Source organism: Parasteatoda tepidariorum, chromosome 4 (assembly GCF_982258835.1).
Source record: "Parasteatoda tepidariorum strain Cologne lab strain chromosome 4, Ptep-v5.0, whole genome shotgun sequence".
Classification (NCBI taxonomy): domain Eukaryota; kingdom Metazoa; phylum Arthropoda; class Arachnida; order Araneae; family Theridiidae; genus Parasteatoda; species Parasteatoda tepidariorum.
In genome coordinates, this window is record NC_141758.1 from 119129952 (window position 1) to 119152598 (window position 22647).

General features: G+C 29.2%; 1 protein-coding gene across 1 annotated transcript in view; it reads left to right on the plus strand.

Moving 5' to 3' along the window:
- Positions 1-22194, plus strand: part of sima (HIF-1 transcription factor component sima) — a 151123-nt gene extending 128929 nt beyond the window's left edge. The window contains exons 7-14 of the mRNA XM_087161976.1: positions 1540-1687; positions 3250-3428; positions 3849-3997; positions 6118-6258; positions 8836-8954; positions 12557-13080; positions 17341-17441; positions 20155-22194. Coding sequence (XP_087018102.1) covers positions 1540-1687; positions 3250-3428; positions 3849-3997; positions 6118-6258; positions 8836-8954; positions 12557-13080; positions 17341-17441; positions 20155-20370 — 1577 coding nt within the window. The 3' untranslated portion in view covers positions 20371-22194. The remainder of the gene's footprint in view (positions 1-1539; positions 1688-3249; positions 3429-3848; positions 3998-6117; positions 6259-8835; positions 8955-12556; positions 13081-17340; positions 17442-20154) is intronic.
- The last annotated feature ends 453 nt before the right edge of the window (positions 22195-22647 follow it).

Sequence of the window (22647 nt, forward strand, 5' to 3'; positions counted from 1 at the left end):
AAGAAAGTACGTTTTTGTGTATGATTTTGTGACTTAAAATATCGTCTGCTTTTATTAGTTAGCATGTTTGAGGTCAACCCTTTGAGCCATTAAGGGAGAGTCCTAGAACATGAAGATCTGATCATTAAATCAAAAGTTATTCACGGTGTCTGCTTTTTATTTTGCTCACTGTACTTATATAAACTTTTCTTTAAAAAAAATCTTTTTTTACATATAATCTTGCATATGCTAAATGTTGCAACTGAAATAAACATATATCTTTTATGAATAACAAGATTCAACGCTATTGACGAAAACTTAAATGGCAATTGTGAAGGAAAAAAAATGAATGAAGGGGTGCCATTATTTGTATCAAGGTGTGAATTGTTTTTTATATGTAATATTTCCCTTGGTTCTAAAACACAGAATGCACCCTGTGGCAGAATTTTTTGGGCTCTTTGCGACATACCTCTCTAATATTTCTGCAAGATACTTTTAAAAATAACAATATAGGTGTTACTAAACTGAAGTAACAGAAATGTCAACTTCAAAAAAAAAAAAAACTTTTTGGATCTAATAAAATAATTAATTAAATATGTAATATTTTTTATTCTAATATTATGGGCGATATTCTTGTATTTTGTAGGGGGGGATACGAATTATTTTCTTTCTCGCATTTTGTAAATCATCACATTAAAAAAAATAATAGAAAAATCGTTATATTCGTAGCAGTAACTACCGAAAAAAAAAAAAGGATCGATGACGAAATCAGGCAAATTGGACTCTTCAAAAAAGGGTAACTCAATGTGTGTTTTTATTTTGAGATACAGTTGCAGTAATAAATAATATTGTACAGTACAGAACCCGTTATCCGGAAATCAGAAAACCGGAAAATCAAAAAACCGGAACGAAATTCAATAAATTTTCCCGCCATTTTTAAAAAAAAATTTTTTTTTCCTCACAAGATTTTAGGATTTTTCTTTCTTTTTTGAAAGATGTTTACCTTACCATCATTTTGGAAATAATCATTAGTGTATTACTTCATCGTTTTTTCTTGATTTTTATTTTTTAGTTGGGTTTAACAATAAAAAAACGGCTTTTTGTAGCGATTCAGAAAACCGGAAAAATCAGTTATCCGGAATAGCGATGGTCCCGATCGTTCCGGATAATCGGTTCCCTTAGAAATATCGGATTTTAAAAACCATGTGGAAATCAATAGCATAAAAAAAATTGAACGAAAATTTCTATGGAGAAAGAAAACCAAATTTTTACTTCATTATTCTTTATTTCTCATTCTTCTCAAATGAGGATAGAAAAATCACAAACATATTTTTCCAGAGAAAGGCATCTTATGAATATAATTCTAAAAAAAAAACAAAATTTTTTCCTTCTCGAAAGAAAAATCTTTCTGCAAGACCTCCGTAAAGTTCTGCTACAATGTCGCCGTGTGGCCTCTATTCTGCCATTGGGAGAATGCACTACTGTTGGTTTTTTTAAACTTGAAATCAAAGTGTTGTAATTATATAATTCTGATTTTTCTATTGTTTTTCTTTCTCTTAGTGTTTTCCAAAGGTCAGTGTGAAACAGGCTACTATAGATTCCTTTCCAAGCATGGTGGTTACATTTGGGTTGTAACTCAGGCGACACTTATATATGAAAACGGGAAGGAGAAGCCAGAATGTGTCGTCTGCCTTAATTATGTGCTGAGGTATGTTCATATCATCAGTCTGAATGGATGAAATAATTTTCACAGCATAATTTCTATTATTGAATTAAAAATGTATTTGTTATTTTGAGGTTCATCCAAAAAGTAATTGTAAAAGTGAGTAAGTGGCGCAGTTATAAGAGACAAGGTGAACTCTATAACAAATGACGTTCATTGAAAACCGTCTACTATGTCACCACATGTCTTATTAGAGATTAAATTATTAATAAAATTGGAATAAAATGTTAATAAAAGAAAAATACAACAGCATATAAAAAGAATTACTTCACTAATTATAACGAGCAACCAGAAAGTTTTTAGTCTACTATCAATAAGGGTGCTTCAGTAGTAAACTTTTTAGTCTATTATTCAAGCACCCTCCCTCTTCATCTTGCTTCCATACTAAAGTGGAAACTATTCTGAGAAGTTTTCCCTGTAAAGCATTTATAACTAAGTTCGAACAAACACTGACTGAGAACATTAGGAATTACTGACTTTGTAAGTAAACAACAAGGAGGGATACTTTGGTATCGTCACTGATTATTGCTTCATTGAAAAGGAAGCACAAATATTTTCAAACAGTTACTTGTTTTTTACCTAATTAAAACATTAAAAAAAAAGCAGACAAATATTTTTCTTTTAACATTAAAAAATAAGTAGTTAGAGAAAAAAATTGAAAATTGTCATTTGCAATGGTGGTGTTTGAATGCCCTAAACACTTCTCTTACCTGGTTTGTACTGTTTAATGGTTAATCTAAATGTAATATAATGGTAATCTATGTTATCGGAAAGTCTTTTTTTTTTTTTTTTAATTGATAGAGTGATATTTCTCATCAAGAATGTGTATAAATTAAAGACATGGTGTGTAGCGTTTTTAAAAAGTGCTTAAAGGTGCTTATTTTCGATTTTTGTAATTTAAAAGCCCTTAAAGGTGCTTTTTTCATTGGGTGTTTTTAAAAAGAGCTTAAATTTGCCTTTTCAAAAATTAGATTTTTTTCTTTACCACGTCGATTTTCGCCACGTAATATGCAAAAGTGTGCTTTTCACATTGTTTTATTCAACGTTATCACAATTCATTCAACCATGATCTATTTTGGCGTACCGTCGTCTATGACGTGTAAAAGCCCCAATCATTTTACATGTTTAATGAAATACTTGCGAGTCCGTATGTGCTGAGGTTCTACAATTGAGCTGCGTTCAGTGAAATTCTTATACTGTCATGTGCAATTTGCAAGATATTCTCAATTTCAAGCTTCAATTTTCTGCCTCTGATATTGAACTGAAAAATATCTTGATCATTTTATAATGGTTAATATAATCAAGAAAAGAGTTCTTTGTCAGAAACTAGTTATTTTATCGTGATCATGTAAAGTCTGAAAATTATTTTGCATTTTGTTAATGTATATAGTGCTTAAAAATATTTTTGAGTACTTAAAAAATACTTAAAAGGTGCTTTATTTTTTGTTGAAAGATTCAGCTACGCACCCTGATGAATTATCAGTACATTATTTTTGAGTTGGTGAAACTAAATATGACATATAGAAACAATTTCTCTTCATTTGTAGTAAAACAGAGAACCAAAATGAAATACTGAGTTGCCAACAAGAGAAAGTTGAGAAGATAATAACTGAAGAAGAGAAAACGGAAGGAGCCAAACCTGCTTCTTGGTCCTCCAATACATCAGCAACATTCACCTTTAAAGATCCAGATATGAGCAAAGATTCCCTCGATTATTGTGATGCTGGTAATAAACTGTATTCAGTTAATTTTTTTATTTTAATTTCATATTTATTAGAGCTGACAAATTTCATAACTAGCCAATTTTGTATGCAGGCCATATAATTTTCGTTTTGTCTGTTATTGTCGCTCAAAAAAATGAGTAGTTCTTTATGTGTAATTATTTATTCATAAAAATGAAATTATATTGCTATATTGACTTTTTGGTTTGCTTTAATTAATTGTTTATCTTTTCTTTTTTTATAATTATTCATTTATCCTTTTTTTTAAAAAAAATTTTTGTGGATCATATTTTCTTCCTTATAAATAATTTCTTTAAAAATGTTTTCATCATACACTACATAAAGTTTAAAACTATTGTCATAAATTACTTTCTGAGTGATTTTCAATTATTCTAATAGTTTTAAAAACATTTTAATGTTTCCAGATATCCTATTATTCCCAGAGTCTATGAAAGATTCCAAGTTGCAGCTAGATTTGGATCTCTTTCCAGATGATCCATATGACATATGTGATGATCCCTTCATCTCTTACAGGGATGATTCTATCTCCTCCCCTGACTCCTCTCTCAACCTGGTAATTCTAATTTTGATTCATCATTTCGATGACAATGTGCAGACTCAAAAGTTGATCGTATGAGTTCCCAACATTTTTTGGATTACCGTTCAAGTCTTCAATGTCCCTTTTTACAGAAAAATATTAAATTAAATTTTTGTTCCTATTTTCATTCTTTTATTATTTTTGTTACGATATACTTTTATAAAAAATCATAAAAATGATTGAAACTGTGCTTATTATTATAGCTAATGCAGTCGAACTTCTATTTAACGAACTTCCATTTTGCGAATTTCTTAGAGGAACCAAGAACATTTTGTAAATTTCATCATAAAATAACTTTCAAATAGCGAAGTAAATTTTCTATTTAACGAACTTTTCTTTGAAATCCACTTTTCCTATTTCCCAAAATAATTCAGAACATTTCAAACTTGTTAAAGAATTTTATGGGGGGAATGACCTTGAATCGATTTTCGAAGCCACTCAACTTACAGAGAAGGCAGTAAAATCCCTTTCCCTTTTTGTTTGCATTTCAAACGAAAAACTCAAACAAAATTAACGGATTTTATCAGAAGCAATTAAAATTAAGAACGTATGTTTAAAATTATTTTTTTAATAAATGCAGCTATAATTTTATACATAAATTTAGCTCTTTTTAGGTTAAAATATATGATAGTGTAACACTGGATAGTTTTTTGCTCTATTCTTGCTTTTCATGCAGATCTCTTTTATGGTGAAGATTTATAAAATGAATAGTAGATACTAGTTTCCAAGGTAACGGTGTATCAATTGTTATTTTAATTATGTCTAGTGTTTATGAATTTAAAAAGATGATTTTCTATTTAACGAATTTTCCATATAATGAACTTATTATTGGGATTTAGCAACTTCGTTAAATAGAGGTCTGACTGTATTTAAATTAGTGGAAATGCGCTGATTGACCATTCTATTCATATTCGGAAGTCTAACTTATCTACTCTGTCAAAATTTTCAGATTTTGAATTGTTAAAATCTTATGTTTATTATTTTGCATTTTATTTTATGACCAGCATTGAACAGCCGGCAAAACTCAACTCCGAAGCCTTATAATTTTGAACCAAATCCAGAAGCTAGGGGAATTCCTGGATCAAATATTAGGAGAAGTTTGTCTTTGTGGCAGACTTTCTGATGGGACTAACTTAAATTTACGTTTCATGTAGAGGAAAACCACGAAAAACCCCACGGTTAGCCTGATGGCAAGGGGACTCTTACCCATGTTCCAGTAGTCTTTGCGTGCCAGATGCAGAATTCGAATTGGCCATCCATCACTGGGATTTGTACCTGGGTTACATTATTGGGATGCAAGTACTCTATCCCCAGAGCCATGACGATTCTATTTTTATTATTGTATTAAAATATTTAACATTTTATTTGACATAGTATCAATTACTCTTAATCAATGACTAGTAATATTAATTACAACTGGCCCCTTTAAGTATCTTATTCTCTCTCTCTTTTTTTTTTTAAAGGAAATGAAAATTTAAAATGGGATTAATTGTCTTCTGTCATCAAGTAAATAATGTTTTATTTCAAATATTTTAAAGGTTAAACAAAATTGATTTTCTGTGGATGGTTGACTGTGTAAACAAATCACACTAATGAAACCTCCTAGAATATCAAGCCTGTTCACACATTGCCTCGTAAGCATATAAGATAAGCGAAGGGATACAGCGGAGGTTTTCTAAATTTCTTAAGATTTTAGGAAGTTTGTTATTGTTTACATTCAATCAACCATCCAGTAATCGCTTCCCTAATTATCCCGAGTTAACTCGAGTTTGTAGATATTGCAAATATTTATTATCAAGAGTAAACTCGGGCGTAGCAGAATTCGTCAATACGTTTTGTTTTAACACGTTTTTATTCGGCCTGAAGCAAAGCAAAAAAATAATAATAAGATGATTTTTCATATTATGAAAATGTTAGCATATACAAAGACTAACATTTAACTTTTTTTATTGATTCGAGATAATTTGGGATAGTGAACTGTTTGTATTGAAATATTTTTTTTATGTTATAAAAAAGTTCCCCCCCCCCAATTTTTTTTTTGTATCCATTTTTAAAATAAACTGTAGAAAATAATGATCATTAGTGTTATTTTTTAGGCCACCAGTAACAGCACATCCCCAGTCCACTTTAACACGACTTCAAACACTCCAGATTCTAATTGTATGCCAGATGTACCGAGCTTAGATTCTCTCAATTTGGAACTTAAATTTACGATGCCCCCCTCTGTCAATGCAGATGTAAGTATTCTCCGGTTTCACTTTAATTCTTTTCTGCCATTCGTGTAATTAGATGTTTTTCAGTTTTTTTATGAATTTTTTCTCAATAATGTTGTAAAAGCAGGATGCATAACATTTTTAAAAAGTGCTTAAAGATGCTAATTTTCAATTTTCGTTTTTTAAAAGCCCTTTAGGGTACTTTTTCACATTGGGTGTTTTTAAAAAAATACTTAATTTCCAATTTTCCGAAATGACATATTTTTTCTAACAATGTTCTCATTTTCGCTAGGAATTATGCAAAAAGACATAGTACACATTGCTCTAGTCAACGTTTTCACAATTCATTAAACCACACTGCATTTCGGCTTACCGTCGGTTCATCGTGTATAAACTCGACTATCATTTTACATGTTTTATGGAATACTTGCGGGTCTGCATTGAGTATACTCAGCTGGAGTGGGAAGGATTCTTGCACTCTCTTTGCATTTTGCAAGAAATTCTTAGTTTCAGGCTTCAATATCTGACCTCTGAAATTGATTTGAAAAATCTCTCAAATTTTTTTCCCCTGATAGAAATTTTTATTTCTCATGTTCATTTCCTCGTGATGAAGCACCATCGCCTTTGGCAAGCTAATGACCTTCTCACATTATTCTATTTATAGGTCAGTATCATAATCTTTGAACTTGACTCTGGGATTATTCACTAATTACCTATTTTCATGTAGGTCCCCAGAGCAATCACAAGTCATCATCATGTCAAAATTTTCATCTCCCTTTTATTCATTCAATTTAATAAAGATAAGAATTAATTGAGATTTTTATATATAGGATTTTTAACTGAGGGGCCATCCACTAATTGCCTAATTTTTTAAATCTTTTATTAAATTTTTATTGCTTTTTTTTTTTACTTATAGCTTTATATTATTGTGTTATTCTTCTTTGTCAACGCAGCTACCCCTTGCAGGCTTTGGCTGCCTCAACAGCTGACAAATGCCAGTGCTGTTAATTTGTTTTAATTTAATAATATTTAGAAGCAATATTTTAAAGAAGTATGAAATGTCAATATTTTATATACTCAACCAATATTTTAAATGCTGCAAAAAAATCTTATGTTTATTCAGCATGTTATTCCAAAAAATTTTAATTCATCTTTTAATGAATTTGGTTTAAAAACAAATGAAAAAAAATTATCTTAGATTTGTTAAATATTCTGAGTGTAGGGACCATATAATAATTTACTTGCAAAAAAAATTTTAAGCTTCAATACTCATTGCATTTACATTTCAAAATTATTTAAATTTTTTTAAACATTTCATTGAAGAAATACTGAAAAAATTAACAAATTTTTAATAAATTATTACAGGCCATTCACTAATTTACATCTGTAATAATATGAATTTATTAAAGTTTTCTTAGTTTGCTTAGTTCTTTACATATCTTTATAAATTCATTATGATCAATAATATTAGACTTAGAGATTGTGCCCCTCCAAAGAGCGGGGAACATCGACCAGAGGTTTATTGTGCCCAAACCCTAAATCATGATTAGCGAAATAGCTTTATAGCTGAAACAAAGTTCAACCGGCACCTGACAAGAATATCTTGTGTAATTCTCAGGCCTGAATGCAATGGTGCCCTAAATGCTCAAATATTTGAGCAGAATAGACTTCACAATCACAAAGTATATGTCATAAAATATTTGCCATAGAGCTCAAATATAGATGTCCTGAAGGATTTGGGAAAAATTCCCAAAGTTGGTTCAGAGCCCCAGAAAATCGCACTAGCCTGTGCTGCTTCATCAACCATCTCATTTTCAAGAATGTCCATATCTCCTGGTACCCAATGTAGGTATACCTTGTTATGACAGGGTTCCCACAGTCTTTAAAAATTCTTAAAAACTGCTTAATTTTTATTTTGTAAAATAAGGGCCCTTAAAAGTACTTAATTTTGTTGCAAGGCTCTTAAAAGTCCTTAATTTTTTAGCATTACTATAGTTGATAGGAACAATTTTGGAGTTCAATTTTTTAAAATAAAATGTCGTTCTTTTATCATTTAGAATTAGACCATGCGTACAGGGTAAAGCATTTTAGAGTGACAAAAATTAATTTGGGGGCGGGGAAGCATGCCCTTTCATTAATATATTTGTTCTTTCATTAATATATTCTGCCTAGAATGATATTCTATGAGGAGAGTGAAGCATTCTAAAAGAAAAGAATAGTGTAGTGTGGACAAGGGGGATACTGCACATGGAAGACATAGTGCCTTCTTTTTCTTGGGGTACCTAAGTAGAAGAGACAGAATTCAAGAAATTCATGATGCATCTGATTTTTTTAGTGTTAGAGAAAATTGTGGTAAATTATGACAAGTTGATTTCGAGCATCAGCATCATGCCAAATGATACGGTTAATCTTTATTTTGATGGACTTTCAGTTTTATGCAGGATTTTGTAGTGTTATTCAGTATTAATACATTGATTGCATCCCCCCCACCCCTTACCAAAAAAGGTGTTCAGCTAGTTAGAACTCTTTATATTAATTTTCTGAAAAGGGTAGATTGAAAAAAAAATATATAAAATTTTTGATAATGAATTAATTTTTCAGGATTTGCGAGCACCCTTTGCCACTGCAGAAGAGGACCTCTGTCCCTTCATCAGTCCTTCCAATTCTGTGATGTGGGGACCTCAAGAGCCTAAAAAGTCCCCGCCACCTCCTCTCGAAAGGTAAAGAAATAAGGTTTAAATTCTCATTGGTATGTTTATAAAGTTAAAGGTTATCCTAAATTATTACACATAATTTGTATTAATTTAGGATAACAATAAAGAATCTTTTATACTTGGTAGGGCACCACTATTCATATGTTCTAAAATATGCTGCATAATTTACGATTATCTGAATAAGCCTTGATTTCTATTATTAGCATAGAGTTGAAATAGTCGTTGTTCATCTAGTAGTCGATCATGTGGTGCAGATATGTTTCCTCATCTCCCATTAGAATGCTTCCTACAAAGTCAACCTTCATCTATGAAAAAGTACCCCATCATAGAATGGAGTTAACATGTCTTATATACTAGTGAATTGGAATTATATTTTTGTACTGGTAGATACACTACATAAATGTTAAAAAAAACTTTGCTTCTCTATCTGTTAGTAAAAAAAAACATTGTTCTGCGTTTCTTCTTCATCGAAACAAACTGACAAGAATTAGAACTAATGATTATGACATAAAAATGCTTTGACATAAGAAAAGATACTATGATTATGCACACTTTTTTTATAGCAATAAAATAACATCAGAAATGCTTTTTTTTTAAAAAAAAATTATTTTTTCAAAATTGGAAAAGCATATAAATAAATATTGGATTTTTTTTTTTTAGTTTTTTCTTTTTTTTACTTTTTATAGTGCACAGCTTAGCAGTAAAAAATTAAAGAATGTATGTAACATAAGCAGAAAAATTTATTGAAATAAGGAAAGTAAAATTTTCTGCTTCACTTCGGTCAAATATCAATAAATTAAAGGTCATAACAACTTTTTATTTTATAAAAAAAATTAAATTTAAAATTTTTTTTAAAAGAAAATTATTCTTAAGAAAATTAACATTAAGTTATGTTATCTGTGATTTTAATTTATATGTGGTAAAATATATTTAGAATAATAAAACTTGTATCCCTTAATAGTCATATTTACTATTCATAAGAGTAATATTTTAAAAATATTGTATTTATAATAAATAGCAAAATTCGTTTATAACGTCATTTATAAATTCAAAAATATACAATTCCAAAGAATCAGAATAACGTAATGCCTTCCATTTTAGTTGCCAAATATTTTTAGAACTTTTTATTCAAGTAGCGAGTTAATTTTTATTCCAAAAGTAAGTTCTGCATACAAAATGCATCGAAAGATTACTGATGAAGTAAAATGGATATTTTGTTGCAGAGTGTTATTGAATTGTATTTTACGTGACTTTTAATTATAAATTTTATCCATTACTTCGATTATTTTATTTGTTAAGTTCGTAGAATTGTCGTATACTTTATTTAAGTTCATTTATGTTTTATTTTTAATTCTAGCTTACCTTTATTCTTATTTTTTGTTTTTAAGTTTATTTAAGCTCTTATTTTAAGTTTTTTTTTTTTTTTTTTGCAGTCGAAGTTTAGACTTTAATTGAATTGCAGAAAATATAGTGACAAATCTTCTCTACATTTCGCATTTCTCTAACTTCTGCAATACACTTTTAGTACTATACGTCCATTTTTTTAGATCACCTTTTACAGTATTTTTGACCATGAACAGAAAAGAAAACGTGCCCTTTAGATGAAACTGTATGATAACTCGTATGGACACTAGTATGATAACTAGTATGATATCTGAACACTAGTATGATAAGTATTGTCTGGATTATATTTACATCACAATAAGGGTTTATCGCTTTGCGTACCCCCATTTTAAATTAAACTTCTGAAAACTATTTTAATAACTTAACAAAAACATCTACTAATCATCTACTTTAGATTTCAGACAATCAATCGATGCATATTTTAGTACGAATGTCAGTACTGTAATACTTACGTTGGTTGTTTCTGCCCATCTGGATTGAACAACTTTTAAATTCATGAAATATTAGGGAGATCTGAAAGTAATGTCATTTCGATGCACTTGATATTCGTTACCAAGATGTTATTTTTAATTAAGAATGTATTCACCCTCGTTATCAACAGCCCTTCAATTCCGGATCGTAAAAAAAGGGATTTTTAAGACTATCGAATATTCAATGCTCTGGAGCGTCATTACTTTCCAGGTTTCCTAAATATTTACAAACATGATAATTACAACACAACTCGAGCTTACACCCTTGAGTTTACACACACTTTTATTTGGATTTCGAATGATATTATAGAAAAAATTGTACTTTGAATCAAATTAATGATGAATTTAATTAAAAATAAAACATCTTTTTGAAAGAAAAAAAATCTTGTTTGCAAGTGTTAATTATTAAATATTTTAAATATAATCAGTTATACTTTTTAGAAAAATCGCTTTCTTTAAAATGTATATCTAAATGTATGTATATTTAAAATGTATTTGAGTGGAATAAAATATTTACATTTATTTTGTGGACTTGAAAAAAATATTTAGTTTATTATAACTCACTTAGTTATTTGGAGTTTTAACAGCTTGTACATTTTATTATCATTATTTATTAAGGAAATTTGAGTTTACTATTAAATTTATTTATCATTACTGAAATATGCTGCATTTATATATTCACATGTATGAGAAATGTATTTACTAATGAAAGGAATTTCAATTTTTTCTCTATCCATGAAAATGCTTTAATATCATTAAACTAAAGTACAAATAAAACTAGTGTTTTGAGTGATGGGATTTTTAGAAAAATGCCGAGAAAGTCTTTAACATTACAGAAAGAGGAGAGAGTGTTTTAAGAGTTAACTTCATTTGCCAGATAAAAATTTTTTTTATTTTTTTGTAAGCAACATAATACTTAAAAAAATTAACTAATTTAAATAAATTAGTTAAATACAATGGAAAATTAGTAATATTTAAAATTCATTAATTAGTTCATTAAATATTGCATTTGTATTTAGACAAGAAATGTTTCCTGCAATTTACTCTAAAATGAAAAATGCTTTTTCGAAAATTAATTGAAATTTAAAAGTATGAAACGATTTTATTTATTCAAAGATTTAGTATAATAAATTAAGCAATAAATATTTTTTTTAAAAATTCAATATTTAGAAAGTGTTGGAGAAAATAAAAATGTAATCTGTTTTTTAAAGGTAAACTTTTGGTTTGATTGGGGTTCAAACATGAAAAAGAACGCAAACTATTCACATCTATTCAAACAGAAATATTCTAGCACAACAGTGAGTGATTTACGATGACAGCTTATACGCCTCTCAATTTGTCAGCAGTAGGAGGTTGAGGGGTAATGAAATATTCTAGTTCAGAAAAAGACGTGATCGCCGCTCCAGAGCTAGAACGTGAACCCGTGCATACACGAGCTAGCCGCTTTTAGTACAGAAATCATGCCCATGATATAACGGGCTTGACGCCAGGAGGGTTAAAATTCAACTCAATCTTTTCTGGTTTTTAGTGATGACACAATGGATAACATTTATTCTATATTCATTTATTTACTGTAGGATTTTTAATATAAGTTCTGTGCTTTTAGTACAATATTCGTTGATCATGTTTTTATATGTTTTTTTAATCTGAAAAATAGATAATTTTTGCAGAATTTATTCTTGTAATTTTTACATATGTATATATTGCAATCACATGTACTCATTTGTTCATTAGGACATCTGACCAAGAATCCACTCGAGTCATTTCCACCAGACAAAATGAAAACTCTCTGAAGTCCAGTCTAGCTGCCTTGTTACAATCGGACATGAAGAAGCCCCCCACCCTCACAACAAACAAACAACAAGAAAAAGTGCGAAAAGAGCTTTCCAAGCGATGGCCTGCTCAGAAAAATTCAACTATGAAACAAAAACAATTCACACCTTCCAGAAATGGTAACAACCACTCGAGTAGTGGGCACATAATCATGCTTGACACTATTCCAATAAAGAAACAGGTTGGAAAGTCCAATGCCAGGCGTCAGAATGAGCGGAAGACTCCACCCTTCGGCTCTCACATTGCCACTGTTAAAGTGAATGATCGTCTGATTAAAGTTCAGGTCTCTGTATCAGAACTTCCAACATCTCCTATTGAGCACAAACAACCGCCAGACCCTCCCCCAAAGAGATTCAGTCCTTCATGTTTGGGACCAACAGAGAGTCCCAAACGCCTGAAAGTTGACAACGGACTTTCATGTTCTGGTAATATATTTATATTAATAGCACTGATTTGCACACTGAAATGTTACAATATTGTTTAATTTCATTGCTTAGCTATCTTATGGCTGTTTTTTGAAAGGCTGTGTCATCACATAAGGCAATTATTTTTGTCTGTAAGGTCAACCTCTTTGACCACCGCCTATGCTGATTCTGAAAATGGCCCTAAACGGCAGTATGAAAAAAAGCTGCGACTTTATGAAAATGAAAAGCACTTTTGATTTAATGTTTTATTATTTAAAAAGTTACTCCAAATGCTGACTACTATCTGAACTCATACTTTATAAAATTTGGAAATTATTCATTGATTTTGATTGCATTCATCTAGAAAGGAAAAACATCACTAAATTGACAATGTTTTTCAAAGAAGTTTAATGACTTATAAAATATTTAAGTAAAGTTTGTCCATTCTAAAACCCTGATGATTCATTATGGCTACATGATAAATATAGTTTGAAAAACACTGTTATCTCGATCAACAAGTTTGAATGGCCAATAAATAATTTGCAGCAAAATGCTTGCCATTTCTGGGGTTATGATATAACATGAGTGAGGTTTTTCTGTGAAAGATTTAGCAAACATATATATTAGTTTTATCATCATCATCAATGACTCAAAAGCCCAGTTTGGGCCTTGGCCTTCTCAAGAAGTTTTTTTCAGGCTAACCTTATTATTTTTTTGTTTGTGCTTTATAATTTTTAAGATCAAAAGGTCTTTCTCTTTGTCGTTTGCCAACTGGTCTGACATTGAAAACTCCTTTTGTGGTACGGTCTTCGCCCATTCTGATAGTGTGTCCTGCCCATTTTATTTTTTGTCGTTTAATAAAGTTAATAATGTCAGGTTCTTTATATGATTGATAAAGCTCTAAATTTGTTCTTCTAAGCCACACGAACTTCAAAAAATACTTCTCAAGACCTTTCTTTCAAAGGTACCCAACATAATCTAATCCGTACAAGATGTGGGCCAGGTTTCACAAGCATATGTTAAAATTGATCTTAAAAGAGATTTATATAATAAAATTTTTGTTTTTCTATGAATTACACTAGATTTTATGCATTTTCGAATTCCATTAAAACATGTATATTAGTTTAGCATTAAAACTTTTATATTGTATTTAGTTTGAGCCTTCTAAAATTCCTGAATGAATTTAAATTAAAATAAACACTTAAATATTTTATAAAAAAAAAATCTGAAATTTGTAGTTAGTACACAAATAATTTGACTTTCAAAATGTAATATTATTTTTAATCAAATTAAGTAGAAAAAAATACTAAAAATCAATATGTATTTCTTCCACTATTTTTCATACTGTTTATTATATCAAATATTATATGAATATCTTAATATTTGATAAACATATTTATTATATTGAATAATATAGGATTATTGTGTAAATTTATGATTTATATATCCACCAATGCAAATTTTTTTGTTTACATATAGCAAACTTCATGTTGAATTTGTTGTGATTTGAAAGCTTTCCTATTGTTGAAAGTTCTGCAATTCGATGTTTTAAGAGAGAACCATTTTTAATAGCTTCTATTTATGTGATGATAGCAGTTGAAAAATGGATTGTCAACCTTAACTTAATGAACTGATGATCCCAGTTGTCTCAATTTTTTGTGAAATTCATTAGAGATGACGGTTTTTTTTTAACGAAAAGTTCAATATCAAAACCAAATAAAGTTCAATGCATTATTTTTAAACTGAATCATTTTATGGTAATGTTTTTAAAAATTTTTAAGCTAATTTTTTACATATATGTAAAAAATTTGATGTTCAGTGACTGTTAAAATTTATTTATTTATTCTTTTAAACAGCATCAAACTAATGCTTTTTTCTACAAGTAGAAGGGATTCATACTTGTCACACTTTTATTTAAAAAAATTATTTTGACCCCTCTTTACCATTCCATCCTATATTACAAAAATTTGCTGTTCCAAAGCAAAATATGTGCTCAAAGTTTTCGTTTTTTAACAATGCATTCATTGATATTTGTAAGCTTAACAATTGAAAGATGTGTTCTTATTTTGTTGGAAAATATTTTTAAAAAAATATTTAGTCTGCTGATTTTTTTAGTTTCTATCAAAATATTTGATGCCACACTTTTTACTCTCTGTCACAATTTTAGGAACCCCTTCCAAGTATGGCATTTCTGAAAGGTCTCTTTACCTGTTCTGTGAATCAAATGCTGACTTTGTAATGTCCAATATTTGATTGTCATGAAATTAATGCTAACACTTGTGTTCTTTAAATAAAAAAGTGTTTCATATTCTTGGAAATCTCAAATTTATTTAAAGCTTAGAAATATTTTCCTTTATGAAAAAAAAAATTATATTTTTTTATTCTAAAAAAATCATTATTTTTATCAGTGGTTATTGAAACTACATTATTTTTGTATTTTATTCTTTGTTACAAATGTCGTTAACTACAACTACCTTTTTTTTTTTTTAATGTAGTGACTGCAAACTATTTGGAATTGTAGTGAACTGTGAGGAACCCAACTTAGCCGGAGAAATTAATTAACACATTAATGTTCAAAATGGTTTTGAATAAAAAATTGTCTTATATTAAACATGAAGAATTATTTAGAAATATTTATTATGTTTACGCAAGCCAGTTTATTATTCTAAAACATTTTTTTTTTAATTTGTTCATTTAGTCTTCATCCCTGCCCTTCCTCACAGTGACCTTCTTCAACTTCAGCTTTTTAACCTTCTCTTTAATTTAAGAGATGCTAAGAAATTATCAAATGCTTGCAATTTGTTGTTTGTTTAATGCTCTAAGAATTTCCTCTAAAAAATTAAGTACATCAAAAATATGTTTCTTTCCATTTATATAAAATCTATTTATTATGAGTGTGCATTTGCATGTGAAAGTGAGACCAAAATGATAAATTATCTGTTATTCATAATGTCATAACTTAAAATGAGTTATATGTGACTCTAAATTTGCAATTTTTGTTAACTTACAGTCATGGGGTAAAATTGTGCCCTTTGACAGATCCACAAAGATTTGTACCCATCAAACTCGAAAAATTAGTTTTGTTTGAATCCTGTATATAAAAAGTAGTTGACAGAAATCGCTATAAGCTGCTTTTTTCTCTTATCACACTACTCACTACACATTTTTTTTTTAAAGTAGCACACAACACTTCAACTGCGAAAAAAGTAGCAACTACAGTAGTTTCACAACTTGTAACTACAACTACGAAAAAAAGTAGCGACTACAGTAGTTTCACTACTTGTTACTACAACTACAAAAAAAAGTAGCGACTACAGTAGTTTCACTACTTGTAGTGCGACTACTGATTTTAATTGTACTTGAATGACTTGATTTCTATCACAAATGATGTTGTGATGCACAAAATTTACGATAGAAAAATTTTTTTTTGTTACCTTACTAAAAATAATTTATAAAGTCAGAAAAACAATTTTAGCTAAAAACAACAAAAAATTTTAAAAATTAAAAAAAGTTTTTTTTTTCTAAGGTTTTTTTAATGATTTGACAATTTATATTTTATTTTGATGCTGCTATTCTAACTGTAACTTTATCTTTATTTTTGTGATTGTGTTTGTGGTCGTCTCTTTATTATGTCTTAGTTTGTGTACTTTTAAGTAATTAAGACTCACTTTGATATTGTTTGTCATTATTTTTCTTTGCATTTTCGTATTTGATTTTCCATTATGGGGCCTCGAGGCACTGTCAGTTTTTGGTTTCACCACTGACAACAGAAAGGCTCCTGTGTGTTAGCAGGCAGTGTGTCCCCTTGATGACATGCTCTCCTGTTAACTCACATATCTTAAAATTTTATAATTGTTGTTTTTTTCTGGAATTGTTCTTTTTGACTTTCTAAATTAAAATAAAACAAATTTGGATTTAGCTGCTTTAAGCGCTTTTCTATTTTGATTTATTATTTTGAATGTTACTTACTTATTTTGTCCTTTTTCTGAATTTATAAATTAGTTTTATTCTTTTATTAGACTTACTAAAAATAGTTATTAAAATTCTTGATGCGTGTTATGAAAAATTGAGAAAAAGTTTAGAATTTTACTATTTATTTGGGAATTTGTTCTACTTTGGTTATGATTTGAATCATAAAAAATTAAACTGGTGTATCAGCAATGCTGCTGCTTTTTTAGAATTTAATTTGTGTTTATATATATTTTACTATTATGAGATTAATGAAATTATTTTATACTTTTTGGGATAATTCAAATTAACATCCTTGTTTTGTAAATTTAGGTCCACTGAGAGACAGTGTGCTCTTAAACCTTCTGATCAGTGGAGAAGATGCGAGTCGAGGCTACCTGTGTTCTGGCAAGAACAGATGTTCTAATAACAAGGTATTTTAAGTTATGCATATTATTATAGTTTAAATTTTTTACCTGTAGTATAATTGTTATATATAGATCCCCCGTGGCAGAATCATTGCGACATTGTCGCAGAACGTTACAATGTTCTTGCAGAAAGTTTTCTTTTCTACAGAAATTTACAAAAAAAATTTTATTTTTACATTTCAATAATCACTTTTTGGCGTGCTGAATTTCCAACTCAATGCTGATAGCATCGTACATCAATATAATGTTATGATTGTATTTTTGGCAATTATTGATTTGCGTGTGGTTCTTAAATATCCCAATATTTATTTGAATTTAATGAATTCAAACAATATGGGAATTTCAAATCGTGTATTTTGGGTATTTACTTTTCAAGGCCAAGATTCTATCGATCTATTGGCTGTTATTGTTATTGATTCTCCATATCTCTGTAGATCTGATATAGATATGATATCTCCATAAATTTTAAATCCAAAATTTCTCACGATATTATTTATTACAACTACCTAATCTCGAGGGCCGTGATAGCCTGGTGGGTAGGGCGCTGGGCCCGTGCCCAAGAGTTCGTGGGTTCGAACCCCGCCGGCCGAAGACTCCCCATGTAGTAAAGTGACTGATGCGCGTTAAATCTGTCGAGTCACAAAAGTCCTCCATGCTTCCGTATCAAATCAAAACCTCTGGGGGTTCTGAATTGGAGATCTATCGTTCTCTGATTCATTTCAAAATTACGATCTGTGGGAGAATTAATAGATGTATGAATGGGTCCGCCCTATAAACGGGTGTGACGTATGGTGTGGCAGAAGTCGAATTCTTGGCCATAGATGGCGCCACTGGGAAAACAAGAACAATCGCACCCCCTCTGCCTAAACAGGCATACGACAACAACAACAACCTAATCTCGAAACGAAACATGCGCTTAAGTAATTCTTTGAGGAGAAAGATTTGCATGATTTCGTTGTCAATTTTTTGTTCGGCAATTACTATACTATGGTTTTTAATTATTTTTTTTATTGTGATGATTATTTACAAAATGCAAAGAAGAAAATAATTAGTGCACCCCCCCTCCCCGCCCCCACAACAAAATGCAAGAATATCAAGTTTTTTCTTTTGTAAACACAGCGCTTTTGTTATTTAAAATTAGTAACATCAGGGTTGCCACTAGCTACTAAAATGCACTTATTTGCTACTATTTTCAGCATGAGGCGACTATGGCAACTTTTTTTGCTTGAAAAGGCTAAAAAAGCAACTGTTTTCAGGAAAAGGAGACTTTTCGGTATTCCTAGCAATGTTTTTTAGCGTAAATTGGGTTCAAAACCTGCAGCCCGTGCAATATTCTGAACACACTGAATTTTTTTTCTTAAAAAATAAAAAATATAAAATGAAAATAATAAAATTTTTAAAAATTAAATAAATAATTAAGAAATGAAAAATTTTAGATTGCAAATTTGAGTCATTGCTTTTTAATGCGTTCAATTTGTACAGATTCTATTGTAAGTCTATTTCGTTTCTCAATCACCTTTTCAACGGTTTTTTCTACGAAATTCTGCCTGATTTTAAAAAACCCAATTTTTAATATGATATTACGATGCATGAATTTTGAATTTGAGTTTGAATTGAGTTCCTTTCACAATATATATATATATATATTTATATATTATTTGCTAAATCAATTATTTTAAGTATTATCAAAATAATCTTAGAATAAGTATTATCAAAAAAACACTTATTCTAAGAAAATTTCTTAGAATAAGTGTTTTTTTATTTAATGAAAAAGTATTTTTTGAATGAATTCTATTAATTAAAAGTATTTAATTTTCTGCAATTATACAAATTTTTTTATATAAAAATTTACTACTAATACACTAGCGTTTATACAAAAATTATCATATTTGCCACCAACTTGACTAAATGGATCATGGTACATGACAATTATGTCATTCAATAAAATTGTAGTCTTTTTTTAATTTTTTATTTTATTTAGGCAACTATTTTCATAGTTTTCGGCAACTATTTTCATGCTCTGGGCTACTAAAAGCAATTATTTTGTTCATTTTTTTCTGTGGCAACCCTGTAATATGTATGTTTGTCATTATTGAAAGTATCTTGCAGAAAGATATCAGTGATAGAGAGTTTTGTCAGAGATAGCTCGAAAAAATTCTGCCGCAGGGTGTAGATCCTAGGCTTATTATAAAAATTTTTCCCTTTAGCTAATAGTCTTTTATCTTTTATAATTATTGCAATCAATTATATGACTAAGCTAATTATGAAATATGTGAGGAATTACAAAACAGGAGGGAATTCTTGAAGCTTATTGCCATAAACCTCTAACAACAACCAAATCTGTATGTTAAGACACACAAACAGGTTTGGTTGTAGCCGCTGCTTCGGTTGTCTCCAAACCAACTGAAACCATCTGATCTGATGTACCTCAATCTTCTGCTGGCAATGTTTTGCCATGGAGCATTGATGGCAGAGGTGGACTAGGTGGTCGGAGAAGGGTTAGCTTTTTGGGAGCTTTGATGTTTATGATTGTTGTTGATATTTGTCACCATTTTAGATACTAATAAATAATATAACACTTGTTGCTAACTATCTGTAATAAATCTTGAGCAATGAGTGGTATATTTTTTAATTAGTCTAAAGGTATCACTGTTTTCTTAATTATCCTTTTTTTAATTTGTTTAAATGACTTTTTTATAATGTTTTCTCCTCCTTTTAGATTGACTCACTCCAAACGATCTCTCCGAGCGATGTGAGTGATAATACAGAACTTTTAGCATCGGACAGTGAGCTGTTGGACTCTTTTCTGAAAATTAGCCAGTACGATGCTGAAATAAATGCCCCTATTCAATCATCTCATCTGCTTCAAGGGGACGATTTGTTGAATGCTCTTGATCACACGCTACTGCTTAGGAATGTCCCGACACTTGTCTAAATCTGAACACACACACACATTGTGCCTACACGGAGTGGAATAATTCCATTATTCACTGTAAATTGAGATAAATTTTATTTTTTATTGTGCATCTTGTTAAATGAATGACAGACATCTTGACTTTATTTTGGCCAATTTTTCCTGCAAATACAGAAAAGGAGAGACTGTAATAAAATTTGAGTTTTTTTTACTAATATATATGAAGCATTATTCTAACTTTTCATTTTGTAAATTCTCAATTTTTAAGCTTTATTTTTAAATTCTTCCGTATTATGTTTTTTTTTTTATAAATTCAGTTTCTTTTTCTTTTTACCTTTCATAAACTTAAATACTATATTCTGTGTGAGAAAGAATAGTATTATATAATAATTTGTTTTTCTTACTTACTACAATTTTGACCTTGTGCTAGAAACAAATAAAAATTCAATGCTATTTATGAAAATAATTTATTGAAATTGTTCTGGTTACAAATAGTGAAAGATGTATATATTTCCTATCTCTAATAAACATAACTATAATGTTGTTAAATGAAAATAGTTTAACTATTGTTTTGTAAAAGTTCTATAATTATATTCTCAAGAAGCTTTAATTTCTTTTAATTAACGAGGGCCTTATGTAGGAACTGAAAATGCATTGTGGATTATAAAGAAAATCATATGTTATAGAATAATGTTATTGTAGAATTAAAGTATAATTTATTAAATATTTTGTCGTAAAGCATAAATTAACTGTGTTTAAATAAAATATTAAGCTAACTGAGACAAATCAATTCGTATCTTAAAGTATGAAATGTTTCATGTCATAATGGTTTATTAGAAAGAATATTATTATAGCATCACATAAGTTCCAACTCTTGTACTTTTAAAATGAAATTTGTCTTTAATTCTTGAAGAGACTTATGGTTAAGCCTTGAGAAGATTTGTTGTGATAAGCCACACTAAAAAGAGGAAAGATTATATCAAGGTTTTGAAAAATTAATCATCTTGAGATAAAAATTTATCTGTGTTTTTTATTCGTCGTTTTTCCTTACTTATTTGACTTTTGTACTAAAAAAAAAAACCTGGGCATAGAAAATATTTATAATTTTTAGACTACAATCTTTTAACATTTTTTCATAACGAATTAATAAACGTTTTTGTATTGGCTTGTTGTCCTAAAAAAGAAGTAGTATCTCCACTTTATTAAATTCAAAATAGTGCTTTTAAATAGAACGGACCTGCATGAAAACTTTTATGAATTTTCAAAACTGTATTTTAGTCGTAAGTACTTAATACTAGGTTTTAGAATCGTATTGAAGAGAAAAACCAAAAATAACAAGAAATAGAGAAACTGCTTTCGTGATTAAAACAACAGTTTATGTCAAAAACTACTGTTTTATTGCTTAGAGCAACAGTCTAGGTCAAGAGATACTGCTTTCTTGCTTAAAACAAGTCTAGGTCAAGAGATACTGCTTTCTTGATTAAAATAACAGTCTAGGTCGAAATAATGCAAATAAGGAGTGGCTTATCATATCACAAGACCTCATTGTTTTTTTTTTAACTAAAATATCTTAACTATCTAAATCAGATCTATATTACTTCCTTTTACTCATGACTTTTTTAAATTGTGTCTCATTATTCCCTGGCATTCATCTGATTATTGTATAGATCATGAATGTTGTAAAATAGTTGTTGACATTCTTCATTTGACTGTCTTTGTGTGTGCTGTTCCTATTAAAAGAATCGAAGAAAAAAAACTCTGGGTGTATATTTGATATTTCAATTGTGGCTTTTGACCTTCTAAATGTCATTGATCAAAATAGTTTATGATAAATAAAATGAAAAATGTAGTAGTGCATCCTTTGAAGACAAAACAAAAAAAAAGCCTCTATAAATAAATCTTTTTGTACACAAACAATGCATTCTTTTATCATTAAACATTAGTGATAATTTATTCTTTAATAAAACACTTTGTTTCATTATTTAATAATTTTCTTTTTTAATGTGAGAAAATAATATTTTTTTTATGATAAATATGATGGAAAGTTTAATGTGACACGTTTTTCAAATTGTATTGATGTTTTTTCACAGTAATCTATATTTCAATTGAAATCCTCAATTACATGAAGTACAGTCAGCACTTGCTGAAACAATCCCTGTTGTCTATGCAAGAATAAACATTACACCATAAATTCAGAGAAATGTTGCAAACATTAACTCATACCTAATGGTTACGAAATTTATTTTGACAAAACCATATGCAACAACTTGTATAGTTTATCAATAATAAAAAGTAAGT